Here is a 12575-nt window from a genome sequence, read left to right as displayed (position 1 = left end):
GTGATTGTCAATTTGTTGTTTTTCACATACCACAAAGTTAGGAATTGCTGGAAAACATCAACATTCACCAAGATGCTAATATTTACAATACAAAAATTCACTTGCTTTCTTAGAAAGGTTTACTTGGAAAATAACTCTTCTAAAACATTGTTTTTAAGCTTGTTTTAAGAAAACCAGCTTCAGGATGAAAAGATAAGATGAATGCCTTTCCAAAAAGTCTTTGCACCAGCTTGGAGGTCTGAGCAACGAGAAATGGTCCATCCAACTTTCCTGTTAGGAAGAACTTTACCTTACGTAAGTACAAGCACAAAGGAAATATCCATGCAGCTAAGCCAGCTTCAAAATGAAGAATGTATAGATTTGGGGGTTTGCTGGATACATTTTACACCATTCTCAGAAAGCATAAAGGAAAAATGAGAAGAGAACCATTAGTCTAAACATCTTCTCAATTTTCCTCACATGTCACTATCATACTGAAAGGATTAGATCGCACCTCATTTCCATGTTGTACTCCTCAATTTTCTGTCATATACTTGCATTTGTCATATTAAATGTATGCCACCTAGTGTTCATGAGTATTCACAGCTGGCTCTCTTACATATTTGTGAAAAACATTTTACAGCTTGTTGAAGACTGTCATCTCTATATTCCTATCATTTGAAGGAGAACAGGGCAGATGTGGGTTCAAATAAAAAGATATAGGTAGGAGGGATTGTAGCTCTAGTGGGAGGACCTATGTTTTGCATGCAGAAGGTCCAAGGTTGGATCTTCAGGTGGGGCAGAGAAAACTCCTGGAGAGCTACTGCCAGTCAGCATCAATAATACTGAACCAATGGTCTGATTCAGTATAAGGCAGCTTCCCGTGTTCCTATGTGTAGTGCCTTCCTTGCAGCACATTTGTGCAAAACAGTAGTATTCTACAGATTGCTCACATATTTGTACAAAGAGAAGGGTGGAGGGCAAAAGACCTGATTTTCAGGTCATCAAGGTTAACATCTTTATCTCTTTTTTTTTTTTAATGTACCATGCAATAACATTTATTAACAAACTTCAGCATTTTCCTTACTTTGACAATGGTCCTGCATTTTGATCTTTGGTGGCAAAGAACAGTAATACATTTTTTAAAATAGAAAATAATTTGACAAAACTGGCAAGAAAGCCAGTGTGTGGCAGTGGGAAAGTGTTCAGCTTGAGCATAGGATAAAGAGATTCAAACCCTTGCTCAGCCGTGAAGCTCTTTGGGTAGCCTTGGGTGAGTCAATATTTCTCAGACTAACCTACTCCAAGGAGTTCTTGTGAAGCTAAAATATAACTGACCATCTGAGCAAAAAGAGGGCAGGATACAAATGTAGCAACTAAATAAATAATCTTCTGGATCATGCCCCAGTATAATTTTACAGTTTGCAGGCTCTGCAAAATTGAATGCATTTTGGAAACAAGTCTAGTGATTTTATGTATGGATTAACTAATAGTTTTATTTAGTTAGCAGTAGATTAATGTCAGACAGATTTTTTCGTTTCAGCCTTGCATCGCAGTGTCACTTGCATTGTTTTTTGCCATTCTATAACACCTAATTAAAATAATTTTAAAGCTTAGCTGCCACTTAGTCTCAAACACTAAAGTGTTCAACTTGGAATGCTGCAGTGAATGCTTACATGCTTAAAGGGCTCTTAATAACAGGCAGAGAATCTCTTAAGCAATGCACAGGGTTAGCAGAATCAAGATCAAAAGCAGCCAACAACAAATCTGACAAAATCTGCGCAAAGTGAAATGTGGTTTCATTTAAAGTAGCCTAAGCCATTCACAGTCTGACACGTTTCCCCCCCTGCTCTTCTCCTAACCCTATTTGCACTTCACCTTTTACATAGGTGGCCTGCAAGGGGGCAGAAAGAAAGCACCATGCTCCACCAGGCTACAGTGTATGCTAGTGAGCTACTGCCTTTTGCTCCCTCTCGCCTAGTATCCATTGTGAAGGCACCCTGGTATTGCTCTCATGCCAACTCTGCTCCAAACACTGGGGTCAGAGGAGGAAAGTAGGACCTCTTCTTTGCTGACTTACTAATGGTGGCAGCTGTTTCAATGAAGAACTGTGAGGCAGAGAAGATATCTTTCTGCATCAATCCACCCCAGAGCCCTTTAGTGAAGTTACTACTGCTACCACCATCTGAGATGTGCAGACAGGTGTGTCTTTACTAATTCCAGTCCCTCTCTGCAAGATAGCAACTGCAGAGGCCCCAAGATGGGAAATACAGGGAGAAGTTTTTCCCCATTTTAATGCTTGCTGAAACAGCTGCTGCCATCAGCAAGCTGAGACACTTGGCCTTTCCTCTACTTCTCTGGCCTTCACTGTAGCTGATGCTGCACACATCCCAACAAAACACCAAAAGTCTTTTGGATAAATAATTCCAGACTGGCTTAAGTCTCCATTCTCTCTCTCCCAGGTTGGCCATTCCTGAATCCAGTTTTCCTTGCAGCCAGTGGGCAAGAGATTGTCTACAGTCAGATGGAATACTTTGGCTCAACAACAGGCTGTAGGCACCAAAGAAGCAGAGATAGCAAAATTCAAAAAACAGCTGAAAAAGCTGAGAACAGGGTGTGTTCCAAGTGTGGTCGCTCAGATGAAATTAACTGGGAGACTGAGCTAAAAGCTCATCCCAGCAGATATAATATCCATGTGTGGGCCAGGGCCTTCAGTTCCTCATACTATTATACAGTTTCCATGCTTCTAGAAGAGTTGCACAAGCATCACCCGTTCATGTTACAGAACAGAATCGGTCACAGAAGAGCAGTGAATTTAGCAGAATTTTTGCAGTCATCACTGTTGTTGATGCTTGTGCCTAGGCATCCATGCAAATGTTTCTGCAACATTCATAATACTGCTCGCTGACAATACCCAAAACACAACTGTGTCCCCCACCCCCCATGCACACATGCTGCAGTTCACACAAGATAGTTGCACAATTATTCGGTAAGGTGAATATACAACTGTGTTTTTAGGGACACACCTTTAACCATCTGGAAAAAGAACTAGTGTTGCCAAGTCCTGAAAGGCAAAATAGTATTATAGAGGTCGTTTCACTATGTGCAACCTGTATAACACTTATCTTTTGTTTTTATACTTCCTAGTAACTATAGAATTTCCATTACCAATTTCATTTTTTCCCAAGGGATGGAAACATAAGTAACAGCACACCACATAAACTAGAAGTTACTAGACCATCACACTTTAATTACATTTGGAGCCCTAATATAACAGTGTTGGATATCATATTTCTTCCATAATAAAGCACAGCAGTCTTCCACTACCAAGACTAGACTTTAAAAGCTGCTGCTCTGTATACTGTTCAACGCTGTATCCTACAAAATGCCAATGTATAACATTGTGCTATAACATTCAGGCAAACCCCCAGTGAAGATATATTCACGATCTTTTTCATATTATCAGTCACTGCCCTGGTTGCTTCTTCATATTCAACTTCTTTAACTTAAATGAGGGGATTATCACTGGAATCTTATCTTTGCTTCTGAAAGTGCTATAGCTCTCTAGATACACAACACAGCTCCCAATTATTTGTGCCCACAGACTTCCCTTTCTCCCTGAGCAGTTTCATGACTGGCTTAGCAGACTCTGTAGTACTCAGTAATGTATCTTTGAAACCCGGGTACAAAAGCACTTGGAATTGTCGAAATCTCTTAACTAGTTATGAAACTGATGTAGTCCTCCCCTCCTACCAGAATGGTGGGAGCAGAGGGCACTGCAAAGTTGTTAGCTAGGACCAGCGTAGTGGGAAAGAAGCTAACAAACGTTGTTGTTTCTTGGTAGCTGGGAGTTAGGGAGGTGCAGGGGGGCACACGACTCCTGAGAAACAAAAAAGGAGAACCCTCACTTCCAAGCCTATCTCCCTTTCTATCTATCGTTAGCTGGTTGATCTAGATGCTAGGGGCCCAGCTCTCAGCACCAAAAACCCCAGCCTCGGACCAATCAGAGACTTGCTTTTTACTTTTTCTACCAAAGCATCCTTCAGCTATTAATGTTGGTAATGATGCTATTGGGTTTTTAAAAGTTAAAACAAGAAGAATGCTCATCACTAATAAAAATTACACAGAGACTGGGTTTGCACGACACGATAAGCCATGGTGGGTTTTGAGCCTTGTTAGTGTCAGCATGGCTTACTATGACATGCGAACCCAGCGCAGATGATTCAGCATGGGTAGTTTTGTGCAAACAAGCCATGCTGAGAACCGATGGCTTGTAGCAGGGTTACTGAAGGTAGCTTGTTATGACGTCCGAACCCAGCAGCATGGCAAGACTGGCAAAAAAGCTCATGCCACCCTTTGGAATCTCACTAGTGGTACCTCCAGCCTCCCTCGACACTGATGCTGAAACAGTACTTTGGAAGGACCGTAACTCAGTTGCCACCTTTTTAAAAAAATCATGCTTCAAAAGTATGCAAATGGGGTTGTAATTTATTATTACTACTACTACTCGGTCTTTCCCAAGTGCGCAGATTCGACTGTCTGTTATGTGTAGTCTTGTCAATTTCCTTGTACGTTACAGCTGTCAAAGGAAGCTCCAAAGTGGAGTAGGTAAAGTATTAGGAAATCGACAAAGTGAGACTACACATAGGTTAATCTGCACACACTTGCAAAGGACCCGGAAAATATAATACTAAGAGAAAGTATGTATCATCTGCACATTTCAGAAGCATGGGAAAGGGGGGGGAAGCAAGCCCAATGAGTGCTCTGAAAAGGAGCACCAAGGGGGGGAGCAATCACTCCACTTGTCAATGTCATCCACTGGCTATTTTGTCTTGAACTGACGCTTGTCAGTTGCCTCCCCCCATTTTACACTTCCTTGAATGGACTGGAATGATTGGGGTGCCTGCAGCAGCAGTAATTACACCCACCCCAATCGCTCTTTTCTGCTCAGCAGCCACTGGCGGACTTTGGGGAAGTGTCAAATGGGGGGAGGCAACTTACTAGTGTCAGTTCAAGCAAAATAGTGATAAGATGACATTGACAAGTGGGAGTTGTTGTCCTACCCCTTTCAGTGCTTCTTTCTGGAACACTTACTGCTGGGGTTACTGTGCTTCAGCGACTTTGTGCAAATCTCCCCTCCGTTTACTGCGCAGCCTTTAAATTTGTGCAAATCTCCCCTCCGCTGATTGCCCATCCTTTAAATTTGTATATGTGTATCTGACTGCTAACAGTGGAGAAAAGCAAACGAGGGGTGGTATGGGGAAGCCAAAAGTGGAGGATGAAATGGACCAGGGCATTGACAGTACTGGGAAATCATGCAAATGGAGGGGAAGAATGGAGGGAAAATTTGTGCAAATTTCACGGCAGGAAAAAAAAAGCTTGCAAACGCCTTCCCATGGGTGTTGTTACTTCAGTGCAAGGAAGGCACTAAAGTGGAGGGCATTGACAAGAGGTGGATAAGGGGGAGGTTGGCTAAATAGCAGATAGGTTGTCTTTCACTTTTGCACAAAAGCCTGAAAAATTAATTAATTAATTAAAAGGTTTGCAAATGCATTCCTACATTCATAAGGACTCAGAAAATTACTTCCTTTTGTGATCTGATGTGTGTGGGGGTGGGGGTGGGGGGAGAGTTTTCCTTGTCAGCTGGCAACCACACTGGAACAATTGCAGAAAGCATGCTGACACAGGGAGCAAAGAAATGAGGATTTCTGCCATACAGCCCCCCGGGATACCTGCCGGCAGCAGTCCAGAGGACTGAGAGGAACTGAGTGATAAGCAAGCCATGGCAAGTCACAGAGTGGGCGATTGTCTGTCGGGAGTAAGGGACAAGCCACCCATCCAACTTGACTTATTCTCAGGATGGCTTGTTGTTACGTGCAAACAGGACCACTGTGTCCTTCACCAATAGCACTGCATTCCCAGATTAAAACCTTAAGAGCCATGAATGATACTTGTTTGTTTTTCTGCTGCTAGTACCCTACAAATGCCATTAGACTGCTTGCTCCTAAATTTATATGACTTGCGTATTTGTGAAATACTTAAGGGGCCTTTAGTACAACAGGAAGGCCAAAATCATGTTGTCTTTATTAATGCTAATGTGCCATACTCACTAATAAGGAATCTTTTATCAGACATGCCATCTCTTGCATTGAACTCGGCTCACTGGAGATTACATTTTCAATATTTTGGAGTACTGCTTTCTCCAGACTAGGAAGATGACGAAGCCACAACTGCAGAACAGCAGATTCAGACAAGGAAATCCTTTTCCTGTATTAAAAAAGGAGTATTTTATTCTCTTCCATCTAAACTATAAAGCAAACATATGTCTTTCTAAAATTATAATGAACTGCATAAACTACTATCAAAACACTTATATATATATTTCACTAAAGCATTTGAAAAAGAGTTTAGAAATGCCTTTTTTCTTTAACAAAAAGTTCTGATATATTATTATATTATTATTATTATTATTATTATTATTATTGCACCAGCAATGTCCATGGCACTTTATAGAGTATAAGAGGCCAGGTCCTTGCTCTTAGGACTTACAGTCTATAATTCAACACTGGGAGATAACTGAGGAAGGAGAGGGAAATGGAGGCAGGGATAAACAGGGAAAGAATTTGCATTATTACAGTCAACATAATTGCCGGATTACAGTTGCACATAATTACCTTATTATCCCTATAGTTATTAGGAAACTGGAATAGTCAATGAGCAAATAAATTATAGACAAATGTAAAGATATGGTAGTATAATTAAAGAGTTCTTGGTTCTCAACCCCTTGATTCTAAAATCACACACTCCCAGATAATAAAAGTACCAAAAATGTATAATGCAGTACAGCTCTATAAAACTGTAATCCACTTTAATATGTACCAGATTTTCAGGGCCTCTGCAACTTAGAAACTTTAGCGGGTATATCCAATTGGGCCCAACACTTCCTGCACTGCTTCTTCACCACCTGCCTTTATGTTACAAGGTTAACATAAATTGGCCAATCTAAAGCCTTGGGAGGAAATATAGTTCAATCTGTATTTGAACTATATTTCAAATAGAGCCAGTGTGGTGTAGTGGTGAGAGTGCTGGACTGGGAGCCGGTAGATCCAGGTTCTAGTCCCCACTCAGCCATGGAAGCTCACTGGGTGACTCTGGGCCAGTCACACACTCTCAGCCCAACCTACCTCACAGGGTTGTTGTTGTGAGGATAAAATGGAGAGGAGGTGGTGGTGAAGGTAAGCCGCCTTGGGTTCCTTGCAAGAGGAAAAAAGGCGGCATATAAATGCAATAAATAAATAGTGTCCTCACCCCAATTTAGATCAGCATGTTAAAGTATCTCCTGGATACCCCTCATGGTCCCTTTTCTTCTAGGGACCTCTACCTGATTGTCTCTCTGAACCACAGGTTTTATAATACTTAGCCAGCCAGCCTAAATTTAATCGAAGAGACTTTTGATCCTTCACAAAACCCAACACGCACTAATAGTCTCCCAGGATTTGCCTGGCACACCACCAGATCCTTATTATCTAGTTCTAGCCTTTTCCTCCATTCTGTCACCAACCTTATGTTGCCAGGCCCAGACTTTACTCTTTTGCTTGCACTATCTTTCTGGCTTGTATCACCAGAGATTTTCATCCTGTGAAACACCCATTGCTGCATTCTGACTGCATCCATTTCAATGGAAGCCCAGTTGCTTGTCATAAAGGGTGCACAAGAGGACCTCCATTGTGTGTGTGTAGCTGTACTCATGGGGTTGCGGATCTTGGTGACCTACCCTCTTGGAGCTAAAGAGCAGCTGTGACTCGCAGTGGTGTGATGGGGCTGTTAAGGCTACGGGCTCTAAGCTCAGTGGTTTCTCCCACCCTTTGACCATTTTAAGAGCAAAACGCATTGTGCCAAGTTTTTACAAGGACTCAAGCCAGGCACTTCCAACATTTAGCTAGCTTCCTTTTCCCTCCTTGCCTTTGTTCCCTAAGTTCTCTTACATCTATCCATGTTTCTTATTTTCTTTGAGTGAGTTAGGGCCCAAGGAAATACTTTGCTTTAATGCTTTAGATTCCAAATTCTATTTCTGAAAGGCATCCAACATAGTGTGGTGCTCTGGGATCCCTAATAATGGCTTAGCCAGGTGTTGGGTCTCCCCATCATCACCTTTGTCCAACATCTTTGGAAATAGCAGACTTTGTCTGAGGGTAGTGGCGAACTATGGTCCTCAGTACCACCCAACCAAGGCCAAAATTCGTACCCAAAAGATGATCAGCACCAAGGTAGCTAAAACCCACTGTGGGTTTCAAAGTAATTTTGACCAACCTAGAAGCAAAGTCCTTTCTGTTCCCCTTGCCCTTAAGCAAGGTAAATACACATGCTTTGACTTTATTTCTTCCTCTTTCTCCTGATATTGTTCTAAATATACCCATTCTACTTCTTGTGCAACCCACTCTATGTCACCAAAATGCAAGTGTTTAGGTCCTCAAAGACCATGCTGCCATTTCCCAAGAACCATCTCTGCTCCTTATATGTCAAAGCACAACTCCCCAACTGTTGTCTTCTCTTGCTCTATCACTGTTATTAATAATAGTCTGTTGGTCCAATGTTAGGTGTTAGTAGAATGATCAATCATTCTTCCCTTCTGGAAAAAATGTAGTAAAATAAAACTTTATTGTTCACTCTTAATCTTTGTCAGTGACCTAACTTTCCCAGTTTAGCAAAGTATATAATCTACTGTGTGCACACCCCACACCACTACAAAAGATCCCAATGTTTCCAGGTTCATCAGCTAAATGTGTACATATGTGAGTTCACATGCATGTGTGAATGAGGACATTTGGCAACAAATAGGACAACCCTATTCTACAGCTGTGGTAGCAGAATGGTCAAGCATATCATAGCAACCACCCAAAAAGGTAACAATATTCTACAGCATAATGAAAAGGTCTAGCACTAAATTATATTAACAGTATACCTAATTATAAGAATTAAAAGTATGAAAAATATGTGTGTGCGCAGGGGGGGGGATGTTACACTATAAACATTCCCAAGATTCTGAGAACAATTCCAACTATGTATTTTTTTATTTTTTTATTTATTAAATTTCTTAGTCGCCCATCTGGCCAGTCACCCAGCCACTCTGGGCAATCATAGAATCATAGAATAGTAGGGTTGGAAGGGGCCTACAAGGCCATCGAATCCAACCCCCTGCTCAATGCAGGAATCCAAGTCAGAGCATCCCTGACAGATGGCTGTCCAGCCTCGTCTTGAAGGCCTCCAGTGTAGGAGAGCCCACCACCTCCCCAGGTAATTGGTTCCATTGTCGTATTGCTCTGACAGTCAGGAAGTTTTTTCTGATGTTCAGCCGGAATCTGGCTTCCTGTAACTTGAGCCCATTATTCCGTGTCCTGCACTCTGGGATGATCAAGAAGAGATCCTGGCCTTCTTCTCTGTGACAACCTTCCAAGTACTTGAAGAGTGCTATCATATCTCCCCTCAGTCTTCTCTTCTCAAGGCTAAACATGCCCAGTTCTTTCAGTCTCTCTTCATAGGGCTTTGTTTCCAGTCCCCTGATCATCTTTGTTGCCCTCCTCTGAACCCTCTCCAGTTTGTCTGCATCCTTCTTAAAGTGTGGTGCCCAGGACTGGACACAGTACTCCAGATGAGGCCTAACCAGTGCTGACTAGAGGGGAACTAGTACTTCCCGGGATTTGGAAGTGATGCTTCTATGAATGCAGCCCAAAATAGCATTTGCCTTTTTTGCAGCCACATCACATTGTTGGCTCATATTCAGCTTGTGATCGACAACAATTCCAAGATCCTTCTCGCTTGTAGTGTGGTTGAGCCACGTATCCCCCATCTTGTAACTGTGCATTTGGTTTCTTTTTCCTAGGTTCAGAACTTGGCATTTGTCCCTATTAAATGTCATTCTGTTGTTTTCTGCCCAGCACTCCAGTCTATCCAGATCACTTTGAATTTTGTTTCTGTCTTCCAAAGTATTAGCTATCCTGCCCAATTTTGTGTCATCTGCAAATTTGATCAGCATTCCCTGCACCTCCTCCTCCAAGTCATTAATACAAATGTTGAAGAGCACTGGGCCCAGGACTGAGCCCTGCGGTACCCCACTCGTTACCTCTCCCCAGTTTGAGAAGGTCCCATTGATAAGCACTCTTTGAGTCCGATTCTGTAGCCAACTGTGGATCCACCGGATTGTTGTTTCATCTAGCCCACTTTGAGCTAATTTGCTCATCAGGATATCATGGGGCACTTTGTCGAAAGCTTTGCTGAAGTCGAGGTATATGATGTCTACAGCATTCCCACGGTCTACAAGGGAGGTTACTTGATCAAAAAATGAGATCAGATTTGTCTGGCAGGACTTGTTATTGACAAATCCATGTTGGCTTCGAGTAGTCACGGCATTGTTGTCAAGGTGCTTCCAGATGGATTGCTTTATGATCTGCTCCAGAATTTTCCTAGGGATTGATGTCAGACTGACTGGTCTGTAGTTCCCAGGAATGTACAATGGTACAACAGTTTAAAACAATAAAATTCCACATTAAAACATCGTATTTCTAAAATACCCTAACCCACCCCAAATGCTTGCCTGAACAACCATGTTTTCAATGTGTGGCGGAAGTTCATTAAAGAGGGGGCATGGCGGAGTTCCCTAGGGAGCGAATTCCACAGAGTGGAGGTCACCACAGAGAAGGCCCTCTCCCTCACCAGCCTAGCTGTCGTGGCTGATGGGACAGAGAGAAGGCCATCCAAGGCTGATCTTGTTGAGCTGCTTGTCTTGTGTTGCTGGAGGCATTCCTTGAGATAGGCTGGGCCGGAACCGTACAGGGTTTTTTAAAGGTCAAAACCTACACCTTGAATTTGGCCCGGTAAACAACCAGTAGCCAGTGCACTATTTCCATTTAATAGGATTCCTTGCACAGGAGCTTTATAAAGGACTATATAATCAGAACAAAGGAAAGTATAGAAATGCAATTCAGTACAGAAACTTATAACCATTAGTTACTGCTTAGCCACCACACTTCACAGGAAGAAATTAAAAAGTCACAATTGGGATGCTACATGAAATTTCTCAGTTGTTGGCTTGTGCAGTTGAGAAGTTCATAAATTATTATCCATGTTTTGAAGAGGTAAAAAAGCCTCCCTTTTATAGCTTGAAAAGATAGAAATGACAATACACACAAAAGAAAAGTCAGTTGAATCTGGATATGCATCAAAAAGTTGTAATATATTATGTCTGCCTCATGTTTGCGATTTGCTAAACCAAATAATTTTATGAGGAAGCCAACCAAGCATATCTTACAACCTTAGGTAAGTGTCTACAAGGTCAATAACATGGAAGTGAAAAACAGGAAAACAAATAACTGCTGAGGACTACTGTGATCCATGCTGATGAAAAGTTGTATTGACAGCAAAGATTGTTTTCCTCCTCAAGAATTGTTTGCCTCCCTCATGGTGTCCTTTGGGACATAAAATGCCAAAAGTCATATATCCTTCCCTTAAACAAAGCAATCCTTCTCCCAGTTTTGACTATGTCCTGGCCCACAGTGTCGTTGTCTGCTTTTAGGGAATACTTACATTGCTGTTTTCTGAGACAGAGGTAGATGGAAGCATGTCTTTGTTATGGCAATGCAAACCTAGTGAGGTCCTGATCTACTGAACTAGGGGCCACTCATACCCTAAATAAATTTGACGCAATGTGAAAAAGGAGAGGAGGATTCTTGAGAGGGACAGTATTTAAGAAAATTAATTTAAGACAACGGGAAAAAGCTCCAGAAACAGAGGCTGATAGCCAGGAAGGGTGAAAGCATGAGATTTCTGACCCAACTAGTTCCTTAAAGGCTTCTACCTCTTAATAAAGTGACTTAATATGAGCTACTACATGAAAAATCAAGACATACAGCATTAAAAACAGTGACTGATCATGAAATCCAGACCAGACTATCTTTGCACAAATATGTTGCAGACTGTGTAATACTTCCATTCTGGATTCACCCTTATGGTTTTTAGAAATAGTAACAAAAATGAACAAAATGGAATATGGAGGATAAGGAACTTGCATTCATTCAAAAACGTCTTCATATGGGTGCAGAGATAAATATATAGCAACGTAATATGATAAAGAGTAACAGATGGCTTTGATTCACTGTGACTCAAACCCTGGATAAGTTAAAAGTACAAGACACACTATTCCATTCAGAAAATACCTTTATAACCACATAAAAAGTTCAGACTAATATTAACAAGTGAGAAAATATATTTGTAATGCTTGATTGTGTCTTGACTCAGTGATGTTGACACAGTTTAGATGGTATATCTTAGAAGAGTTGTCTGGGATTACATCCAGAATTTTTACAGCTAGCTATGGAACATGATGATCTAAGGTACAGCAACTGGAGAAGCAAAAGACCAACCATTCATCTGCAACAATATGGCTTGTAATGTTCTAGAATTACTTCTTATATATTTCAACACAGGGGAAATATAAATAGGAAGCCGCACACCTTGCTTTAAGGATTAACCTGCAGAATTCTCCAGTATTTTTACCCAGAAATCCCAAACCACAAACATTTTACTAGGTTCAAAATGAAGAC

General features: G+C 41.5%; 1 protein-coding gene across 7 annotated transcripts in view; it reads right to left on the bottom strand.

Moving 5' to 3' along the window:
- Nucleotides 1-12575, bottom strand: part of FANCC (FA complementation group C) — a 127873-nt gene that overhangs the window by 54300 nt on the left and 60998 nt on the right. For all 7 annotated transcript variants that reach the window (XR_014787742.1, XM_084834134.1, XM_084834136.1 and 4 more), the window contains one exon: nucleotides 6090-6246. Coding sequence is in view for 6 of the 7 variants with exons in the window: in XM_084834134.1 (XP_084690260.1) it covers nucleotides 6090-6246 (157 nt within the window). In the remaining variant the exon portion in view is untranslated. The remainder of the gene's footprint in view (nucleotides 1-6089; nucleotides 6247-12575) is intronic.

Source organism: Heloderma suspectum, chromosome 2 (assembly GCF_057233095.1).
Source record: "Heloderma suspectum isolate Gila_16-S chromosome 2, 16-S_ref, whole genome shotgun sequence".
NCBI classification, from domain to species: Eukaryota; Metazoa; Chordata; class Lepidosauria; order Squamata; family Helodermatidae; genus Heloderma; species Heloderma suspectum.
Note: the sequence above shows the minus strand (reverse complement) of the source record. Positions and strands in the feature narration are given on the sequence as shown.